Here is a 23,159-nt window from a genome sequence, read left to right on the forward strand (position 1 = left end):
ATTGGATTCTATACTCCCTACACGTATTAGCGTATCTGTCTGACCTCTTACTTTGCCTGAGATTTTTAATTTATTTTGGTTGAGGGATTTGGTTTGATTTATTGTTGGCAGGTGTATTAGCATACAATGGCTGAGCCAGCATTTATTACCCAACCCTGAGGGCATTTTAAAGTTTATTTATTAGTGTTACAAGTAGGCTTACATTAACACTGCAATGAAGTTATTGTGAAAATTCCCTAGACGCCACACTCTGGCGCCTGCTCGGGTACGTTGAGGGAGAATTTAACATGGCCAATGCACCTAACCAGCATGTCTTTTGGACTACGGGAGGAAACCGGAGCTCCCATAGGAACCCCGGGGAGAATGTGCAGACTCCGCACAGACAGTGACCCAAGCTGGGAATTGAACTCAGGCTCAACCTGTGAGGCAGCAGTGCTAAACACTGTGCCACCATACCACCTCTTAATATTTGAGAGTTAATAACATTGCTGTGGCTCTAGAGTCACATGTAGGCCAGACCAGACAATGACCGCAGGCTTCCTTCCCTAAAGGACATAAGTGAACCAGATGGGTTTTTATGACAGTTGACAACGGTCATCATTAGACTTTTAGTTCTAGACTCAAATTTCACGTGCTTTGGAGAGAGTACAGAAGAGGTTTACCAGGATGTTGTCTGGTCTGGAGGTATTAACTATGAGGAGAGGTGCATAAACTTGGTTTGTTCTCACTGGAACGATGGAGGTTGAGGGGCTGCCTGATAGAGGTGTACAAGATTGAGTGACATGGACAGAGTGGATAGTCAGATGCTCTTACTTAAGGTAGAAAAGTCAAATACTCGGGAATATAGGTTTAAGATGCTTGGAGAAAAGATTAGAGGAGATGTGCGAGGCACATTTTTGACACAGAGGGTGGTGAACGTGTGAAACGTGTTGCTCGGGAAGGTGGTGTGAGCAGGTGCGATAGCGACATTTAAGGGGCAACTAGACATGTACATGAATAGGATGGGAGTGGAAAGATACGGACTCCATAAGTGCATACAGTTTTAGTTTAGGCAGGCATCGTGATTGGTGCAGGCTTGGAGGCCTGTTCCTGTGCTGTACTGTTCGTTGTTCATCATCTGCCATGGTGGAATTTGATCCTGGGTGCCCAGAGCATTGCGCTGGGTCTCTGGATTACTAGTCTAGCGACAATACCACTGTGCCACTGCCCTCAAGTGTTGACCAGGTAGTTGGCTAGGGCATTAATTTAGCATCATAACATATCCACAGAACGTTGCAAAGTGTGTCACAACAAAGGGTTTATTTCTGAGGGTGGTACAGGGAGTGTGTCAGTTAGTGATGCTTTTGATGGTAGAGCAATGAATGTTGGCCAAGACATCAGAGGAACTGCAGCAACTCAAGGAGGTGGCTCACCACCACCAACTCAAGGGCAACTAGGGATGGGCAATAAATGCTGGCCAGCCAGCAACGCCCATGTCCCAGGAATTAATAAAAACAAAATTTCCTTGACCACATTTCCAGGGCTAATAGATCTTTAAATGATCCTTTCTTTTCTCTCTCTAATTGTTTGTTCTCTCATTCTCCCTTCATTCTCTTTCCCCCCCGCCCCGTCCCCTCTGATTCTCTCGAAGTACAGAAGATGTTGGCAGAAACCTTATCCCTGAAGGAGAAGCGTTTGAACTTGGGCACCTACATTGGACGGCCAATTGAGCTGGACAAAATCTTCCTGTCAAAAGTCAAGGTCCCTCACACGTTTGCCGTGCACTCGTACACCCGGCCCACCGTCTGCCAGTACTGCAAAAAGCTGCTGAAGGGGCTGTTCCGGCAGGGACTGCAGTGCAAAGGTCAGTGCTCGATTGGTGGCCCCGTGTCTCCATCGGTCTCAAATCGGTTCACCTTCGGGTTTGACCTACCCGCGCCTCATTGCTGTGAACCTGAGGAAGGACCTGCGGAGGTTGTGGGGAGAAGAATAAACATCAGAGGGGCAGCAGGAGAGAAGAGTCTTGCAGGGGGTGGTGGGGCAAGGGAGGATGGGAGAGGAAATTCTTGGAGAGGGTGGAGGGAGAAGCGAAGTCTTGATGGTCGGGTGGGGGTAAGAAGGAGGAGGGGAGGGGAGAGGAATGTCTTGGGGGAGGCGAGGAAGGGAAGAGCAAAGTCTTGATGTTGGGCGGGGGGGAGGAGGGGAGAGGAACGTCTTGGAGAAGGTGAGGTGGTGGTGGAGAAGAGGGAGGAGAGGAACGTCTTGGAGAGTCTTGGCCGGAATTGGTTGGGGGGTGGTTGCGGTGAGGAAACAGGGTTGAAGGAAAGGCAAAGTCTTGGTGGGGGAAAGGGAGTGGGGAGAGGAATATCTCAGAAGAGGCAGGAAGTTATACAACAAGCAAAACAATTCTGGTACGTTGTAATGCGTTGATCTTCCAAACTTTGGAGAGTTTTGATGAAGAGTTTGTGTTTCTGTATTGAAATTAAATACTGTTGCTTCTTTTGAGCCATGTTTTATAAAGTTGTGTGTGCTTATTCCTCTCCATTTTGCTTTCCTCAGACTGCAAGTTTAACTGCCACAAGCGATGTGCGGAGAAAGTCCCCAATGACTGCTTAGGAGAAACAGTTCTCAATGGAGGTGAGGAATGAACCATTTGCCAGTTTTTTTTTGATTCAGTCGTGGGATAGGAGCGTTGTAGGGTAAGCCAGCACTTATTGTCCCACCATAATTGTCCTTGAGAGCTTGGTGGCAAGCCTTCTTCCTGAACATGCTGTAGACCATATGGTGAATGTTGTCTTACCAAACTCTCTTAAGAAAGGAACTCCAGGATTTTTGACCCCGCAAAAAGGAAGGAATGGTCATTTGTTCCCAACCAAGGATGGTCTAAGAATTGGAGGAGAATCTTTGAGATGATGGTGCATCCATACACCTGCTGCCCCTAGAATCATAGAATCCCTACAGTGCAGGAGAGGTCATTCAGCCCTTCAAACCTGTACTGACTCAGAGTACCTTGCCCAGGCCCACCCCTCTGCTCTAATCTCGTAACCTCACACATTCACCATACTAATCGCCGTAACTTGCACATCTTTGGATATTGAGGGGCAATTTAGCATGGTCGATCCACCAAACCTGTACATCTTGGGACAGTAAGGGACAATTTAGCATGGCCAATCCACCTAACCCACACACCTTTGGAGATTGGAGGAAACCCCTGCGGACACGGGGATAACGTGCAAACTCCATATAGACAGTGTCCCGAGGCTGGAATTGAACCCGGGTTCTTAGAGTTGTGAGGCAGCAGTGCTAACCACCGATACTGCCTCATCTTTTTAATATCTGCCTACTGTTTTCTACTTATACCTTTTAGGCCCACTGACATTGAGCCCTCTCCTGCATAAATTCTCCTGTGATAGCATCTGAATATATTTTGATTGATTGCAGTAATTTTGCATCTTATTTCATTCCTGTTAATCCATCTCGTTTTGTTTCTTGATTTATTTTTCCTAATCTAATTGAAGAAATTAGTGAAGAGAGCGGTGGGTTTGCTGGAATCATGGATTCAATGGCTGCTGCTTCTTTGCAGTAAATAACCCAGTTAACGTGCGGATTCTTCAAAGCACATTGAGTAGAGACTGAAGCCTATAGATCGGGAGGAATGTGCCACACAGAAGCAGATTCAGCCTAACTAGCCTACGCTGGTCCTTATGCACTACATTAGCTTCGTCCCTTCCTCTCTTCATCTCCTCATATTCCTTTCCCCCCGTCATGTGTTTATCCAACTTCCTCTTCAAGGCATCTATCCGATTTGCCTCCACCGCTGCTTGTTTTTTTTTTAAATTCATTCGTGGGACATGGGCGTCACTGACTAGGCCAGCATTTTTGCCCATCCCTAGTTTCCTAGGGGCAGTTGAGAGTCAGCCACATTGCTGTGGCTCTGGAGTCACATGTAGGCCAGACTGGGTAAGGATGGCAGATTTCCTTCCTTAAATGGGCATTAGTGTATTCTTAATTCTGATTCATTGAATTCCAATTCCACTATCTGCTGTGGCGGGATTTGAACACGGGTCCCCAGAACATTAGCCGAGTTTCTGGATTTATAGTCCAGCGATAATACCACTAGGCCATTGCCTTTCATGGAATGAGTTCTACATTCTCTGGGAAAAGTTTCTCCTGAACTCCTTACTGGATTTATTGGTGACCATGTTTCATATTTGTGGATCTTAATTCAGGACTTATCCACATAGCACTGTGCCATTGCTGTCCTATTGTCACTGGACTAGTAATCTAGCTAGGTCTGAGTTCGAATCCCACCATGGCAGATGGTGAAATTTGAACTCAAAATCTTAAAAGGCTAATGATGACCATGGAACCATTATCAAGTTGTCTTAACAACACATCTGATTCACTGATGTCCCTTTAGGGCAGGAAATCTGCTGTCCTCACCTAGTCTGCCCTTTTGAAATTGCCCTTCAGTTCAGGGGCAATTAGGGTTGGGCAGCAAATGTCCACATCCCATGAATGAAGAAAAATAGACATATGGAAATGAGTCTGTCTTGTCCTATCGACCCCCTTCAGAGTCTTAAATTTCTGTATCAGATCACCACCCAGTCTTTTCACACAGAAGTTCAGACTGAGATGGCTTTTTTTTATATAGTTCTGTGTATGTTATAGTTGTCCTGATTTGGAGACGTGAGGAGTTTGAACTTTTGCTTCATTTCAGATTTGATGAGTCCGGGTATTGATGTGGACGTAAACATGGAGGATGTAAGTGACTATGGAGATGGAGACAAGACCCTGACAATGGAAGACTTTGAAGATGTATCCACCAGCCCCGGTGTCAATCCAGAGAATGGTTTCCCTGGAGATGATGACAGTCCCAACAGAATGATGAGGTAACCTGGCTGATCACTTTCAAACGGGGCTGAATGGAAAGGGTCGAGAGGAGGTTCACAAGAATGAAGAGCTTGTCGTATGAGGAACGGTTGAGGACTCTGGGTCTGTACTCATTGGAGTTTAGAAGGATGAGGGGGGATCTTATTGAAACTTGCAGGATGCTGCGAGGCCTGGATAGAGTGGATATGGAGAGGATGTTTCCACTTATAGGAAAAATTAGAACTAGAGGGCACAACCTCAGGCTGAAGGGATGATCCTTTTAAAACAGAGATGAGAAGGAATTTCTTCAGGCAGAGTGGTGAATCTGTGGAACTCTTTGCCGCAGAAGGCTGTGGAGGCCAGGTCATTGAGTGTCTTGAAGACAGAGATAGATAGGTTCTTGATTAATAAGGGGGTCAAGAGCTAAGGGGGAAAGGCAGGAGAATGGGGATGCGAACAATATCAACCATGATTGAATAGTGGAGCAGACTCCTTGGACCGAGTGGCCTAATTCTGCTCCTGTGTCTTATGGCGAAGGATTGCACTTGTATAGCACCTTGTTAAGGCCCAGACCAGAAACCCCAAGGTATTTTATGCAGTTAGCCGAGATCTCACCTTTTATGTTTGATTTTTGGCATTAGGGTGAATGTCAGATGTTTCACTCCAGGTATGATTCAAGCGACCCACTAGGAATCTTATACCAAAACAAATTTTATTTAAGAACATCATTAGAATATAGCAAAAATAATTAATGTAACTTTTTACCAATTAAAATTCCTAGTCATAGCAAAGTATGTTCCCTAACAGCTAGCTATCTCTGCTGTTCCAATTTAAAGCAATATCCCCTTCTTCAGAATTAGTTAGCACAAAAATAAGTATGCTCATGCCTATCGAGTCTGCACCAATTCTCTGAAAAGGCGTCACACCTAGACTCTTACCCCAAATCTGTAATCCTGTGGATTTAGCACAGCCAATCCCCCTAACCTGCACATCTAGGGACGCTGAGAGGCAATTTAGCATGGCTAATGCTGTATTTTCAGCTTCTTAACACTTCTGGACAAAGCTCCAGGCAACAATTTTCAGAGAAAGATCTACCCTCACACGGCAGAATCTCTGGCAGATTCCAGTCTCCAACTTCAGAAAGGGGGGAAAAGAGAGACACTGCTTTCTCTTTACTCAAAAGCTTGAATATTCTGTGAAAGCCCAGTTTCCCCTGTCATGTGACCCTACACAAAATCTGATCTACACATGAGTGCAGTCCCACACTTGGTAACTGTCTCCTAATTGTCTTCCATTCTGACCTTGCAAGCCGGCCAGTTCTGTGCTCACTGCTGGAGAAGATCATGTCTGGGCTACGTGAGGTGGGCAACCCAATGTAGGTTTGAATGAGATGCTGCCAGCGTGTGGTGTGGTGCAAAACCTGAACACTCTGGTCTTTGTCTTGTCCTCTCTTGCAGTGACCCCATGGCCAGTAACATCCCACTGATGCGTGTGGTGCAGTCTGTGAAGCAAACCAAGCGGAAACTGAGCACGACGCTGAAGGAGGGCTGGGTGGTTCACTACAGTAACCGGGATGCTCTGGTAAACAAACCCAAGTACCAACCTCCATCCGCTCATCTCCCAATTTCCCTCGTTGCAGGGATTTTGCCTCACTCTCTGTGGTGTGATGTACCTTCCTGTTATTGATATTTTTGAGGACAGCACAGATATCGAACTTTGAGTTTGAAGTCTGCAGAAGCTGGGATGGTTGTATTCCACTGCACTGGTCCTGTTCTAACAACCTTTAGGGATTCTATGGTTTGAAGTGCAGAAAGAGGCCATCTGGCCTATCGAGTCTGCACCAATTCTCTGAAAAGGTGTCACACCCAGACTCTTACCCCAAATCTGTAATCCTGTGGATTTAGCATGGCCAATCCCCCTAACCTGCACATCTAGGGACGCTGAGAGGCAATTTAGCATGGCCAATCCCACTAAGCTGCATGTCTTTCAGGCTGTAGGAGAAAACCCGAGACCCAGAGGAAACCCGTGCAGACACGAGGAGAACATGCAGACTCCACACAGTTGGCCACCCAAGGCCAGAATCGAACCCGGGTCTCTTGCGCCATGAGGCAGCAGTACTAGCCATCATGCCTGTTCCAATGACCCACCCCTTGTTCAGTCCCAGTGGGTGCAGTTACAATGGATCCATCCCTTCTCATTGACTCCAGTGAGATAAAATCCCAGTGGATCTACCCCGTTCCCATTGAATGGAAGCCCAGTGAATCTACCCCCTTCCCAATGGACGCAAGCCCAGTGGACCTACCAATCCTGATAACATTGTAGTGAAGCCATCGTTTGATGTTCACTGCTTTAGTTAACCTGTCTGCCCCATGTTAGCTCCCTCCCACACTAGTTCACCCTCCAGCCTGTTTGCTCCTTTATTGCTCCTGTTGGACAGTAGATGACCAGGTGTTGTCTTTTTTCCTCCCCTCCTGCAGCGGAAAAGGCACTACTGGAGATTGGACTGCAAGTGCATCACCCTCTTTCACAATGACACAGGAAACAAGTATTACAAGGTAAAGTCAACTCGCAAGTGTAGACGGAGCTTTACTCTGTATCTAACCCCGTGCTGTGCCTGTCCTGGAGTGTTTGATGTGGAGCTTTACTCCGTCTGCTGCGCACACGCCCAGTCTCCGAGCATAGTTTGGGTTCGAAGTGGGAGGTGGGAAAGATCCCATTTCTAAACGTTTTATATTTCTTCCCTGACCCTTTTCCTCCCTGCTCAGGAAATCCCACTCTCCGAGATCCTGGCCGTGGAGCCGGCTCAGAACTTTGCCTCCATTCCCCAAGGAGGGAACCCTCACTGTTTCGAGATCCGCACTGGCAGCGTTGTGTACTTTGTCGGCGAGAGTCCTTCCACCATTTCGCAGCCGCCGTCCAGCTCTGGTGGGCTGTGTGGCGTGGCTGGCACTGAGGAGGCCAAGGCGTGGGAGAATGCCATCCGACAAGCCTTAAAACCGGTCATCTTCCAGGACACAGTCAGCACACAGGAACAGACGCCACGCAGTAAGAACTGATTATCTGAATGATCCTTCTGTGGTTAAATATCGGGAGAACTGAAACCGTTGTTTTTGATACACACTCAAAATCAAATCCCTGAATACTGGCGCCATCCCTCTTCCTTGGCAACAGGCTGAGGTCTTTGCAATCTCCATGTCACATTCGACTGAAATCTGACCTCATATTTGTACCATTGCTAAAGTCGCCTATTTCCACCTCCCTCACTTCGTTTGCCTTCGCTGCTGCCCGAGCTTATCTGCTGCTGAAACCCTCACCCTCATCCCTTTGTTGCCTCTAGACTTAATGATTCCAGTGCTCTCCTACCAGCTCCCCCACATTCCACCCTCCAGAATCCTGAGGTCACCCACAACTGCTCTTCATATGTTAACTCTCACTGAGTCCTGCTCCCGCTGCGCCTTCGCTGGTGTCCGCTTTCCCCGTCGCCTCTCGCTGCGTGCCTTATTCAATAACATCTGGTTTGCAAAACTCTCAGCGTTGTTCCAAAATACCATCCACTGCCTCCCTCCCATCCCTCCTCCCTTCACACCCCACTATCCTCCCTATCTCTTTAATTTCCTCCCACGTTCCGGCGAGCAGCGCAGTGGCACAGTGGTTAGCACTGCTGCTTCACTGCGCCAGTGACCCAGGTTCGATTCCCGGCCTCGGGTCACTGTCTGTATGGAGTCTTCACGATCTCCCCACGTCCACCTGAGTTTCCTCCCGGTGCTCCAGTTTCCTCCCACGTGCTGGTTAGGGTACATTGACCCAAACAGGCGCCAGAGTGTGGTGACTCAGGGAATTTCACAGTAACTTCATTGCAGTATTAATGTAAGCATTACTTGTGACTAATAAATAAATTTTAACTTTTTCCAATTCCAGCCTCTTGAGCATACCCCGATTTGAATTTCACTGTGCCTTCAGTTGCCTGGGGCCCCAAGTTCTGGAATTACCTCCCTACATATCTTTCACTCACTCCCCTTTTAAGACGCTCCTCAATACCCACCTCCTTAAAACCAAGCTTTTGGTCACCTGCCTTACTATCTCCTCCTGTGGCTTGGAGTCTGAATTGTGTTCAGTAATGCTCCAGTGACATGCCTTGGCAAGTCACGTTACGTTAAAGTTTAGCTTTTTAGTTTAGTTTATTTATTAGTGTCATAAGTAGGGCTTGCATTAACGCTGCAATGAAGTTACTATGAAAATCCCCTAGTCACCACACTCCAGCGCTTCTTCAGGTACACTGAGGGAGAAATTTAGCATGGCCAGTGCACCTAACCTGCGTGCCTTTTGGACTGTTAGGTGCTGTTGGTTAGGTGCATTGGCCGTGCTAAATTCTCCTTCAATGTACCCGAACAGGTGTCAGAGTGTGGCAACTAGGGGATTTTCATTGCGGTGTTAAGGTAAGCCTATTTGTGACACCACTAAATAAATAAAACTAAAAGCTAAACCAACACATCCTTCGGACTATGGGAGAAAACTGAAGCGCCTGGAGTAAACTCCACGCAGACGTGGGGAGAATGTGTAGATGCTGCACAGTCGGTGACCCAAGCCGGGAATCGAACCTGGGTCCCTGGCGCTGTGAGGCAGTAGTGCTAACTACTGTGCCACCCCAGTCACTATGACTGTTTCTGATTTGCCTTTATCTCTCCTTCGCTTTGCAGGACAGGCATCAGTTAATTTCTCTGTGAGCAACAGCCAGATCCTGGAGAACGTGGTGAGTATTAGGCGGCCTCAGTGATACCAGCTCATGATGCAATGAGCAGGAGCGCAAACCTGTTCATAATATGACAATCATCCCAATCTCAATGTAATTATAGGTTCAATCTGATATGGAAAAAGGGGATAGTGTAGAGGGAGCTTTACTCTGCATCTAACCCTGTGCTGTACCTGTCCAGGGAATGTTTGATGGGGGACAGTGTAGAGGGAGCTTTACTCTGTATCTAACCCCGTGCTGTTCTTGCATCAGGGTGATATAGTGGGATGTTTCTCAGTCCCTCTACTACAGTGGACTTTCTGTACACTGACTGTTGTCTCCCAGCCACCATTCTGGGAGACACTTGCATTCTGTCTGGGGTCCCTCACACTCTGTTTCTTGCTCTCTAGGATATTGCTACCGTCTATCAGATCTTTGCTGATGAAGTGCTTGGATCTGGACAGTTTGGCATTGTCTATGGAGGTGAGTCTATCTTACAGTTACTAGCCAGTTGGATGCTTGTGGATAGTTGGCCCAAAGACTCAGACTGAGGACTAGTGTTAATCTGAGGGCCAACATTAATCTAACTCTTCCTGTTGACTGTTTAATGAACAGTAGAACAGAGAGAATCCATGCAACCCCTCTCGGATTTGTTCTTCAGTTAGATCATGTCTGATCCCACTTTCCCACATTCCCACATTTGGTCCATATGCCATGCCAGATCTAAAATCTTTCAACTCATCATCCCCAGCCCCCGCCCCACAGCCTCAAGAGCCCTCTGGGGGAGACAGTTCCAGAGTCCTACTAGCCCTTAGCATGAAGATCTGTCTCCACATTTGACCACAGCAGCAGTGCCCCCTGAGTTTGGGAGGAGTTAAAGCAGCCAGAGTCTCTACCTCAGTGAATTGATTTATTATTGTCACAGGTATTGGGATACAGTGAAATGTATTGTTTCTTGCAGGCTATACAGACAAAGCATACCCTTCATAGGGAGAAGGAAAGGAGAGAGTGCAGAATGTAGTGTTAGAATCATAGCTATGGTGTAGAGAAAGATCAACTTAATGTAAGATAAGTCCATTCAAAAATCTGGTGGCAGCAGGGAAGAAGCTGTTCTTGAGTCGGTCAGTACATGACCTCAGAGTTTTTTTGTATCTTTTTCCCTAAGGAAGAAGGTGGAAGAGAGAATGTCTGGGGTGCGTGGGGTCCTTAATTATGATGGCTGCTTTACTGACGCAGCGGGAAGTGTAGACAGAGTCAGTGGATAGGAGACTGGGTTACTTCAGTCTACTTCATAGAAACCCTACAGTGCAGAAAGAGGCCATTTGGTCCATTGAGCCTGCACCAACAACAATCCTACTCCAGGTCCTATCCCCACAACCCCGCACATTTACCTGATTTATATCCCTCTAATCTACACGTCATGGGACAATAAGGGGCAATTTAGCATGGCCAATTAATCTAACCCTGGACTGTGGGAGGAAACCGGAGCACCCGGAGGAAACCCACGCAGATACATGGAGAATGTACTTATTATAGTAAATTTAAAATGAGGGGCTTTTATACTATTTCCCTCCTTCAGGCACTAATAGGGGTGGAAGCTGGGTGGGTGAAACCCAAACCCGCAGCGAGGAGTCGGTACCTGCTTTGGGAGAGGACGGAGGGTGGGAACTGGCAGGTGTGTGGGGATCGGGATGGAATGTTATATTAAACCACAAAAGGAGCCTCGGGGGCACAGGTCTTTACCAGGGGTCCCAGAGAGGACCACTGATGGTTTGGATTACCAGGCAGTGTGGGTTAAGCAAAATGGGGTTGGGACCATGGGACCACTCTTTGACAGACTTCAAGACTTGAAGGGAGAGGTGTGTGTTTGTGTGTGTTTGTGTGTGTTTGTGTGTGTTTGTGTGTGTGTGTGTGTGTGTGGATGAGGAGGCTGCATGTTGTCAAGTCTGGGCCTGTTGTAGCCACTTTGTGAGCCTTGTGTCCAGCTGCTGAAAGCAGGTGGCAACTTTCAAAATTGATCATTGTGACTGAGCAATGCTGTGTATGGACCTCAGTGCTGGTATGAAGCTAGGTACGGTCGTACATTGCAGTAATTCGCTGGTCGAATCAAACCTCTTGTTCCTCCAGTTGCTACTAATAGGCAGACTATAGCCAACCAACCCACCCTTGCAAAACCCCAGAACAAAACATTTACTGTTAGAGAGAATTCTGGCAGTTGGACAGCACTTGCTGCACAATCCTGAGTGAGTCAGTAGCCACACTAAAAACCCATTTAAGATCATCAGTCCAGCTCATAATGTGGCTCATTTTCGCTTGTTGGACGGTTCATACATAGGGAACTATCCTCTGCAAACAAAAGGAATCTGTCCAAGCTTTGCACCTTTTTTGAATTATCAAGAAGCTTTGGAAGCCTGGTAATATCTCAGCTGATCAAAGTTGACTTGTCAACTAATCAGCATCCTTTTCTCCTGTAGTATAAATTGTGATAATTTGAAATTTGGTACTCTTGTGTTTGTCCTAGTAAGTGCGAGATGAAAAACATTGACAACACGCCTCTCTTTCAATAAAAGCTTCACAAGGAAAAGCTGAGACAGATGTGCCTGAGTGGCTTCTTTCTGTGCCATATACATGACGCAATTCAGTGCCTGAAAGAGCCAGCATGAATGCAATGGGTTGAAGGGTCTTCTATTGTACTGCCTATTCCTATACACCTTGCTCCTCCTTTCCAGGCAAACATCGAGAAACCGGACGGGATGTGGCTATTAAGGTGATCGACAAGTTGCGGTTCCCAACCAAGCAAGAGAGTCAGCTACGCAACGAGGTGGCCATCCTTCAGGTGAGCTCTGGCTCGGGAAGAAGTCATTCCTGTCGCGTGAGCATCTGTGTGGTGGCTGCACGTTCTCCCCATGTCTGCATGGGTTTCCTCCAAGTGCTCCGGTTTCCTCCCACATTCTGAAAGACATGCTAGTTAGGTGCATAGACCTGAACAAGCGCCGGAGTGTGGCAACCAGGTAAATTTCACAGTAACTTTATTGCGGTGTTAATGTAAGCCCTCCTTGTGACACTAATAAATAAACTTTAAAATGTACAGTAAATGGCAGAACGCTTAAGAGTTCTTAAGATGGGCAAAGGGACCTGGGTGTACAGGTACACATCACTGAAAGTGGCAGTGCAGGTGGAGAAGGTAGTCGAGAAGGCATATGGCGTGCTTGCCTTCATCGGCTGGGACATTGAGTTTAAAAATTGGCAAGTCATGTTGCAGCTTTATAGAACCTTAGTTAGACCCACTTGGAATATAGTGTTCAATTCTGGTTGCTATGCTACCAGAAGGACGTGGAGGCTTTGGAGAGGGTATAGAAAAGATTTACCAGGATGTTGCCTGGTATGGAGGGCATTAGCAATGAGGAGAGGTTGGAGAAGCTTGGATTGTTCTCACTGGAATGACGGAGGTTGAGGGGAGACCTGATAGATTATGAGACCTACAAGATTGAGGGGCATGCACACAGTGGATAGTCAGAAGCTTTTTCTCAGAGTGGAAGAGCCAATTACTAGGGGGCAGAGGTTAAAGGTGCGAGGGGCAAGGTTTAAAGGGATGTACGAGGCAAGTTTTTTTACACAGAGGGTGGTGGGTGCCTGGAACTTGCTGCCAGGCGGAGGTAGTGAAAGCAGATACAATAGTATAGGATGGGAATAGAGGGTAGGGGGTTTTAGTTCAGTCGGGCAACCTGGTTGGTGTAGGCTTGGAGGGCCAAAGGGCCTGTTCCCGTGCTGTAATTTTCTTTGTTCTTTACTCTTTTCTTCCATCCTCTACACAGGGCCTGCGTCACCCTGGAGTGGTTAACCTGGAATGTATGTTTGAGACACCTGAGAAGGTCTTTGTTGTGATGGAAAAGCTCCACGGGGACATGTTAGAAATGATTCTGTCCAGCGAGAGAGGACGTCTACCTGAGAGGATCACCAAATTCATGATCACGCAGGTAACTAACTGGCTGCTTATCCACCTGACGTTTCCTTACCACAAACCCCAGCCTCCTCCAACTCTTTTTCTTCAGGAATTTGCATTTTCCGTTTGAGAACTTCTATGCGTTTTGTTTTTATTTTGAAAGGTTAATTGGTGGGCAGGCAAAATAATTTAAGTAGAATTAAACTGCAGTATTGCGTTAGCCCAGCAGATGGTGGTGCTGAGTCATGTGGCTTGGTAACTCTACATCGCCACCAGGGGGAATTTGGTTGTATTGCAACAGTTTTGATTTAGAAACACGAAACAGGTAGAGGCCACTCGGCCCTTCGAGCCTGCTCTGCCATTCGTTATGATCATGGCCGATCGTCCAATTCAATAGCCTGATTCTGCCTAAACCCCTCCCCTCCCCAATATCCTTTGGTCCCCTTCGCCTCAACTGTTACATCTAACTGCTTGGAAACATTCGATGTTTTGGCCTCAACTGTCCCCTGTGGGTAGCAAATTCCACAGGCTCGCCATTCTCTGGGTGAAGAAATTTCTCCTAATATGTCTACCCTGTATCCCTGGACTGTGACCCCTAGTTCTGGATGACCCCACCATTCTTCCTCATCTATCCTGTCTAACCCTGTTAGAATTTTATAAGTTTCTATGGGATCTCTCCCTCGTTCTTCTGAACTCCAGCGAAAACAGTCCTAACTTAGTCAATCTCTCCTCATACATCAGTTCCACCATCCCTGGAATCAGTCTGGTAAACCTTCTCTACACTCATTCTACAGCAAGAACATCCTTCCTCAGATAAAGAGACCAAATCTGCACACAATAATCCAGGTGTGACTCACCAAGACCCTGTATTATTGCATCAAAATATCCCTGCTCCTGTACTCAAATCCTCTTGCTATGAAGGCCAACATACCTAGTAGGATAGCTTGATCTTGGGGTTGGACATAGCTGGGCACAATATTTGAGGGCCGAAGGGCCTGTACTATGCTGTATTGTTCTATGTTCTATACCATTTGCCTTCATTACTGCCTGCTGCACCTGCACACTTACCTTTAGCGACTGGTGTTTGAGGACACCTAGGTCTCACTGCACACTCCCCTCTCCTAATTTATGGCCATTCGGATAGTAACCTGACTTCCCATTTGTGCTACCAAAGTGGATAGCCTCGCATTATACTGCATCTGCCATTCATTTACCCATTCACCCAACTTGTCCAAATCTTACTGAAGCATCTCTGCATCCTCCTCACAGCTCACCCTCCCGCCCTGCTTTGTATCGTCTGCAAATGTGGTGATGACGTATTTAGTTCCCTCATCTAAATCATTAACATAGCTGGGGGTCCCAGCACTGACCCCTGTGGTACCCTTGCCTGCCATTCGGAGAATGACCCATTTATTCCTACTCTTCATTTACTATCTGCCAATCAGTTTTCCATCCATCTCAATACACTACCCCAACAGCTTGGGGTTACTTGGCACTATCCACCAGGTGGGCCAAGAACTTCTCTGCCAACATTTATGCTTCACGCCAGCTGCCTCCTATCTTAATTTGTCTCCTATCATCCACATAACCTTGTGGAGCCTCTGAAAGGAAGAGAGGGAGAGAGGTTTAGGGAGGGAATTACTGAGCTTGGGGTCCAGGCAGCTGAAGGCAAAACTGTCAATGATGAAAATTAAAATTGGACTAGTGCAAGAGGCCACAATTGGAGAACGGAGGCTGTAGGGCTGGACGAGGTTACAGAAATAGGAAAGAGTGAAGATTTAGGCACCACACAAATCTATTGCAGTTTTAGAACAACAAATCATAGTGTGTGAAAATGGAATGAATATTTTCCCCGTTCTCCTGAAGGATCGGAGTGTGGCTTTTCAATCTAGGCTAATCCCATCTGCACATGCCCACCTATTAGCAGGGAGGTGATAATCAGGAAACCAATATACCTTCCACACACTTTGCCTAGAGATTCCAGTCACAGAGTGGTGGCACAGTGGTTCGTGCTGCTACCTCACAGCACCAGGGACCCAGGTTCAATTCCTGGCTTGTGTCACTGTCTGTGTGAAGTCTGCATGGGTTTCCTCCAGGTGCAGTCTGAAAGACGTGCCGGTTGGGTGCACTGGCCACGCTAAATTCTGTGTCAGTGGCAGTGAAACCAGAACTAGGGGACTTGGCCTCAAAATAAGGGGGAGCAGATTTAGGACTGAGTTGAGGAGGAACGTCTTCACACAAAGGGTTGTGAATCTGTGGAATTCCCTGCCTGGTGAAGCAGTTGAGGCTACCTCACTGAATGTTAAGGATAGATAAACTTTTGAACATCAAAGGAATTTTCAACATCAAAGGTGAGCAGGCGGGTAAGTGGAGCTGAGTCCACGAAGAGATCATTCATGATCTTATGGAATGGCGGAGCAGGCTTGAGGGACCAGATGGCCTACTTCCTGCTCCTAGTTCTTACGTACCCGAATAGGCGCCAGAGTGAGGCGACTAGGGGATTTTCACAGTAACTTCATTGCAGCGTTAATGTAAGCTGACTTGTGACACTAATAAATAAAGTTTATTTACTTAGAATGCTGAATGGCTGAGGCCCTGTAACTGAATGCACAACAGACGCCATTGTTGATCAAAAAGGATGTGGGGTTGGAGGGGTTGAGAGGGAGCGGGGTGGTGTTGCGCTGAAGCTGCGTGACGGTGATACAGTGGGGCGGAGACCAGCCACAGGTCTCCAAGACCAGATCCTGGTTGAGTGAATTCATAGACCGTCACTGACGAGGTGGCTCCTCCTGTTGTGTTTGGTTTCCACAGATTCTTGTTGCACTCCGCCACCTTCACTTCAAGAACATCGTGCACTGTGACCTCAAACCAGAAAATGTGCTGCTGGCATCAGCCGACCCCCTTCCTCAGGTAGGTAACCGTGGCGATCAGGTTGGCCACCATCATATCATATGGCCCCTCCTTGGGTGGCTTTCTGACCACCTTCTCTTCAAGACAGAGTTCCACGGACACTTCCTGCAGGGCAGTAACACATTCACGTAGCCCGTGGCCTTGTTTGGTGGGCTGTTGGCCATCTCATTAGGGATCAATCTCCTCCCTCAACTTGGTGCCTACACACTCCCTCCAGCAATGACCAAGAAATTCCAGGCTAAGAATTTTTATCGTTTTGAGTTGACACAAACTGTCAAACACCCTGGGATTACCACTGACCAGGAACTGGGCCAGCTATTTAAACATTGTGGCTACCAAAACAGGTCAGAGGCTAGGGATTTTGCAGAGAGTAGCTCACTCCTGACTCCCCAAAGCCTGTCCACCGTCTATGAGACACAACTCAGGAGTGTGATGGAATTCTCTCCACTTGTCTGGATGGGTGCAGCTCCAACAACACTCAGAAGCTCAACAGCATCCAGCACAAAGCAGCCCCACTTCATTGGCGCCCCATCCACCACCTTCAACATTCACTCCCTCCTCCATTGACGCACAGTGGCAGCCGTCTGTACCATCTACGAGATGCATGGCAGCATCTCACCAAGGTTCCTTCAATCCCATGAACCTGGCCTCCAAGAAGGACAGGGGCAGCAGATACATGGGGAACACCACCACCTATAGGTTCCCGACCAAGCCACTCACCATCCTGGCTTGGAAATATATCGGCTGTTCCTTCGCTGTCGTTGGGTCAAAATCCTGGAACTCCCTCCCTAACAGCGCTGTGGGTGTACCTACACCACATGGACAGTAGCGGGTTCAAGACGGTGGCTCACTCACCACCTTCTGAAGGGGCAATTAGGGGTGGGCAGGGCTGGATCCAGCCAGTGACGCCCGTGTCCCACAAATGAATAAAAGTAAAATCTGGTGTGAGAGACAGAGTTTATAGGAAATAGAATAATTTGCACCTATTGCTGTATCTGTCAATAAGTACTCCCTTCTTCCCCCTCATCCCCACCACTCCCCGCCCACAACCATTGCTGTTCCCAGGTAAAACTCTGTGACTTTGGATTTGCCCGTATCATTGGGGAGAAGTCCTTCCGTCGGTCGGTGGTTGGGACACCCGCGTACCTGGCCCCCGAGGTTCTGCTGAATAAAGGCTACAATCGCTCGCTGGACATGTGGTCAGTGGGGGTGATCCTGTATGTCAGCCTGAGCGGCACCTTCCCCTTCAACGAGGACGAGGACATCAACGACCAGATCCAGAATGCCGCCTTCATGTATCCACCAAACCCCTGGAAGGAGATTTCTCGGGAAGGTGAGTGTGGCAGACCTTGGTGGGGGCGGTAATTTTGTAGCAAGATCATAGAAACCCTGCAGTGCAGAAGGACGCCATTTGGCCCATCAAGTGTGCAACAACCACAATCCCACCCAGGACCTAACCCCTTATCTCTACATATTTACCCACTAATCCCTCTAACCTACGCATCTCAGGACACTAAGGGGCAATTTTAGCATGGCCAATCAACCTAACCCACACATCTTTGGATTGTGGGAGGAAACCCACGCAGACAGTGACACAAGCCGGGAATCGAACCCAGGAGCTGTGAAGCAGCCGTGCTAACCACTATGATACCGTGCCGCAAGATGGTATTGGTTGGAGCATTGTGTCTAACCCCGTGCTGTACCTGTCCTGGGAGTGTTTGATGGGGACAGTGTTGAGGGAGCTTTACTCTGTATCTAACCCTGTGCTGTACCTGTCCTGGGAGTGTTTGATGGGGACAGTGTTGAGGGAGCTTGAAGCTCTATCTAACCCCGTGCTGTACCTGTCCTGGGAGTGTTTGAAGAGGGACAGTGTAGAGGGAGCTTTACTTTGTATCTAACCCTATGCTGTACCTGTCCTGGGAGTGTTTGATGGAGACAGTGGGGGCATACGATGGTTTATGATCCGACTGCCAACATTGTTTTGATACACATCAGAGGAGAGACGTACTGAAATCAGAACAGACTTGCCAACGTCCTTTTCCCATGCATTACAAAATTGTTCCTTTTGAAATTTAGTATTCTTGCATCTGTTCTGATGAGTGCAAGATAAAAAGCTTTGACAGCATGTCTCTATTTTCAGCCATACTGAAGACTCTTTGCTTTTTTTAGGCATTGACCTCATCAACAACTTACTCCAGGTTAAAATGAGGAAGCGATACAGCGTGGACAAGTCTTTGAGTCATCCCTTTCTACAGGTAACGATTGTGTACAGTTGTATGTGACAGGCATAGCCTGATGGTAGGCTTTGAGCCAGGTGATTGTGGGTTCAAGTCCCACTTCAGGAACTGATCCTATCACCTCGACTGGCACTTCAGTGCAGTACTGAGGGTGTGCCACACTGTCTGGTTCACACCGGTTTGCCGATTTCAGTTGGATGTTATTGATGCCAGTTTACCTTTTGAAGAGATTCTGGGAGCTTTCGGGGTCTCCGGACTGCGGTTCCATCTTGTTGCTGCCTGTCAGATCTTTCTTCAGTGCAAAATGGCCAAATGGGATTTCCAGTGGTTTTCCAGCAGCGAGCCAGGCCATTCAGCCCAACTGGTTTGCCCTTGCACTTATGCTATATATGGACCTCCAACTTCACCTCATCCTATCATATATTCTTCCTCTTTCTCTACTTCATTCTCACTCTATATTTCTTTCCCTTTCGTTCTCAAAGTTAAAAATTAAAGTTTAGTTATTTATTAGTCATGAGTAGGTTTACATTAACACTGCAGTGAAGTTGCTGTCAAAATCCTGTAATAGCACACTCCAGATCCTATTTGGGTAAATGCACCTAACCAGCCCGTCTTTCAGACTGTGGGAGGAAACCGGAGCACCTGGAGGAAACCCACGCAGACGTGGGGAGAATGTGCAAACTCGACACAGACAGTGACACGAGGCTGGAATTGAACCTGCATCCCTGGTGCTGTGAGGCAGCAGTGCTAACTGCTGTGCCCCCCCGCCCCACTGCGCCACTCTCTCTCTTGCCCTCTCTCTTTCGCCTTCCTGTGCTTGTTGAACTTCACTTTCAACGTGTGTGTGTGTGTGTGTGTACAGTTCACCTCCGTATTCTTGAATGCTGGGGTGGTCCACCCTTAAGAACCTCCCTGGGTAATGGCTGGGGGGGTGGGTGAGATGGGGGTGCTTCTGTTATGAAACCCACCTGGGGGCAAGTCATGTGATGGAATCTCCAGGAATACGTTTAATCATAGTTGGCAAACCCGAGAACAGAAACGTGAGCTGCCTTCGAACCAGATTCTTGACAACTGTTTCTCTCCCCCCGCCATTACAGGACCACCAGACGTGGCTGGACATGCGAGAGCTGGAGTGTAAGATGGGGGAGCGCTACCTGACTCACGAGAGTGATGACTCGCGCTGGGAGCAGTTCAGCCAGGGTCGCAACCTCACGTACCTGCCCCACTTGGCCAGTCAGCCCCGTCCTGGAGGGGGCGTGGGGGTGTGTGACGACGTGCAGAGACTCAGCGAGAGGGTCAGCATCCTATGAACTCAGTCCATGAAAGTTCTTCTCTCTCACCTATCACCCCACATGCACGCATACACACGCACACATATGCACGCGCGCAGGTGTATACAAGTGCACATATACACACACGTGCACACACACACGCACTCATACACGCGCACACACACACACATGCAGGCAAACACTTTTACATGGGCACGCACACGTGTACATACTCACATGGGCATGAGCACGAGCACACACTCTCTCATGAGCACACGCGCACACATTCTCACACTCTCACGTGCGTATGCCCACACACTCCAATGTTGCATCTTGTGATGTTGAGGAGGTTTTTGGGTGTGAATCACGGATGGAGTTGGCACTAAGTCTCATGATGGAAAATTAATCGGAGGAGCTGACTGCATTTGGACTAAGCTGACCCGTTGACCCACACTCATCCCGCTGGCGTTTGGGATCACAAGATGTACTCTTGAGAATATGAGAATCTATTTATGCGTGGATGGATGCGAGGGAGGAAATCTGTACATACTTATCCTCTGAAACGACACCTGATTGGGTGGGGTGGGGGGAAACGGGGTGTGGTTACTGGAAAATTGTTACTGGCCGATGAGCCAAGCTGCTAATCTCCCATCAGTAGGGTGAGTGAGAGTGGTTGGGGGGGTGGTCGTGAAAGGATAACCTTATTTGGGGAGGTTATATTGCGGGGAGTGGGTGTGGATAGTGTGATCTGCCTTTGAAAAAAGGCAGCAGTAAACTTTTAGGAGGTTTGAATATTTTAACTATTTTTATAAAGGCTTTTAAAAAATTTCCCTTTTTTTCTCCCCCTTGCCTGGCTGCCAACCCCAAACAATATTCCCAAGTCTGAGTAGCGAGTGTTAGCAGGCTTGTTGACCAGGATGGGGTTGCGGAGCTGGGGTGGTGCTTCCCAGTCCGGTTGGGGCTCAGGTCCCATTTGGTTGCTTTTCCCGGACGGAATTTTTTGGGGGGGGGTGTGGCAGGGGCGGAGGTGGGGGTGCAGAACGGTGGGAAGACACCTCTATTTGAAACCCAACCCTCCTTGCCCACCCACCCGATTCACAGAGCTCCGACATGAGACGTTAAGCCCGGGGACATGATGCTGCCGTTTCCACTGTGGCTGACTAATGATGTGGGAACCGGTGTCTTAACCAGCGACCAGAGACGGAGACCCTCACTGAAGTCTGGATCTTTGGATGGGAGGAGGGTGAGAGGAGGAAGGGTATGAAGTATTGGAGTGAAACGCTTTGGCCATGATCAAATCAAGCGGGTGAAATGTGTGGGTTGGCACACCCGTGGAAGGGGGTGGGGGACAAGAATGGTTTGTCAGCTGGACCAGCTCTGGCGAGGGCACTCCTTTGTATTGTGAATGCTGCCGGTGTTTTCTTATTTTCCTTATTTATATACATATTGTACATACGTAGTGACTCCAGCCTGAGATATAAAGAATGTTTAGTGTTTTTCCCGTTTCTGTAATGTGTGTGTGTGTGTGTGTGTGTGTGTGTGTGTCTCTGAAAGGAAGGGTTTTCGTGTTTGGGTGATGGCGTTCTGGCCAATGTCTAAATGTCTTTGGGCAGATTTGTTTTAATTAATGTGGGGGGAGGGAGGTGCAAACATTCTGCAGCGACTGACGGAATGAGAGTGCGTGTCGCTCTCTCACGTGTGACAGAGTTGTCGCCTGAACACGCAAGAGCCCTCTTTTCTCTGGGCCCTGTCTCTCAGGATGCCCTCCCCGCACAGACAAACCAAGCTGAGCGTCACACACTCCCGTTCAAGTTTCATACGCAGCAAAGCAATGTGATACCAGCCAGGGCTCAATGGGTGGGGTGGGGGGGGTGGAGGCAGGGAGTGGGGTGGGCTGCTGCCACTCTGCCAGGAGCTCTCAGGCCCAAGTCTCACTCCAGAAGCTCAAACACAAAATCCACTTCCCATGCAGCACTGGGAGAGCACCACGCTGTCCAGGAGGTACTGGCCGGTTCACACCGGCAGGATTTTCCAGTTCTGAACGGGATTCTCCAGTCCATCCACGGGTTTCTCCTGTCGGAGTGGGGTGACGTCATTGAGAATTCCCGCTGACAGAATCCCCGTCACTTGCAAAGAATGCACCACCTCCTGTCGGTGGGGGTGGGATGGGGGGAACACGGTGCTGGGAGGCTGGAGAATCTCGCCCTCTGTCTTTCAGACGAGATGTTTAATTGAGGTCTCTTGTTTGCTCGTAAAGCTCAGGACAGGGTCTCCGAACTGATGGCACAGATTTCTGGGTTTTTAAGTTTTCCAAAGGTTTTCACCACTCCCCAGTGTTTCACTTTCTCCCTGAGTGGAATAGCTTCTCGCTAGAAACAGACTCTCCTTTAGAACCTCACCCAGAGGGTGAGTGTTTCAAACTGTTCAGCTTGGGTGGGCATCCTAGGTGCTCTTGACCTTGTCCAGGATCAATGTCTGTGGTCTGTGCATCTCTCTCTCTCTCTCTCTCTCTCTGACTCTGAGTGAGTAGAAGGGGGAACCCTAGATGCCCTTCTCCATTGCTCCACTTTGTCCAAACCCAGGGGTTCAGGACCTGGCCTACTCACTAAGACCAGCTCTAGGTGGTGACTGTTTCTGGATTTTGGTTTGAATTTGTCCAGGTCAGTGGTAGCAAAAATATCCCAGTCTTGTTACTTACTTCCATTATATTGCACAAAAGATGTGTTACATACATTTGTCTTTGTGTGTGTGTGTGTGTGTGTGTGTGCATGTTTCTCTCTCTCCTCCCTCTCTCTCTCTCTCTCTCTCTCTCCATCAATCATAGAGGTTTACAGCAAGGACACAGGCCCTTTCGCCCAACTTGTCCATACTGCCCCTTTTTTAACCACTTTCTGGATCTGTGTGTGTGTGTCTCTCTCTCTCTGGGTCTGTGTGTGTCATCTCAAATATATTTTCCTTTGTAGAAAAGTATATGCTTTTCTATTGAATAAAAAGTCCATGTTTAAACACACACCCGTTACTGTTAATTTTTGAGAGAAATTGCAGTGTTCCATCTGCCCTGCTCATACGATCTGTTCAGCAACTCCAAAGCAGCAGCTGCATGTAACCCATGGTCACCAGATGCTGAGGAGTTTGATGTTCAGAATGTCAGAATCCAGATGTTATTTTAGAAGCTGGCACAGGGACTTCTCTTGAGCAACACCATACTGGCCTGTAAT

The 23,159-nt window shown here is 48.0% G+C and overlaps 1 protein-coding gene across 1 annotated transcript in view; it reads left to right on the plus strand.

The window, feature by feature from the left end:
- Window positions 1-20,941, plus strand: part of prkd2 (protein kinase D2) — an 82,691-nt gene extending 61,750 nt beyond the window's left edge. The window contains exons 5-18 of the mRNA XM_080218143.1: window positions 1,636-1,843; window positions 2,539-2,616; window positions 4,700-4,871; window positions 6,309-6,432; window positions 7,329-7,406; window positions 7,617-7,896; window positions 9,549-9,601; window positions 9,991-10,063; window positions 12,310-12,416; window positions 13,396-13,557; window positions 16,335-16,433; window positions 17,499-17,766; window positions 18,603-18,688; window positions 19,768-20,941. Coding sequence (XP_080074269.1) covers window positions 1,636-1,843; window positions 2,539-2,616; window positions 4,700-4,871; window positions 6,309-6,432; window positions 7,329-7,406; window positions 7,617-7,896; window positions 9,549-9,601; window positions 9,991-10,063; window positions 12,310-12,416; window positions 13,396-13,557; window positions 16,335-16,433; window positions 17,499-17,766; window positions 18,603-18,688; window positions 19,768-19,980 — 2,001 coding nt within the window. The 3' untranslated portion in view covers window positions 19,981-20,941. The remainder of the gene's footprint in view (window positions 1-1,635; window positions 1,844-2,538; window positions 2,617-4,699; window positions 4,872-6,308; window positions 6,433-7,328; window positions 7,407-7,616; window positions 7,897-9,548; window positions 9,602-9,990; window positions 10,064-12,309; window positions 12,417-13,395; window positions 13,558-16,334; window positions 16,434-17,498; window positions 17,767-18,602; window positions 18,689-19,767) is intronic.
- Window positions 20,942-23,159: the final 2,218 nt, after the last annotated feature.

This window comes from Carcharhinus amblyrhynchos, unplaced genomic scaffold (assembly GCF_965287045.1).
Source record: "Carcharhinus amblyrhynchos unplaced genomic scaffold, sCarAmb.v2.hapA scaffold_37, whole genome shotgun sequence".
In the NCBI taxonomy this organism is placed as follows: domain Eukaryota; kingdom Metazoa; phylum Chordata; class Chondrichthyes; order Carcharhiniformes; family Carcharhinidae; genus Carcharhinus; species Carcharhinus amblyrhynchos.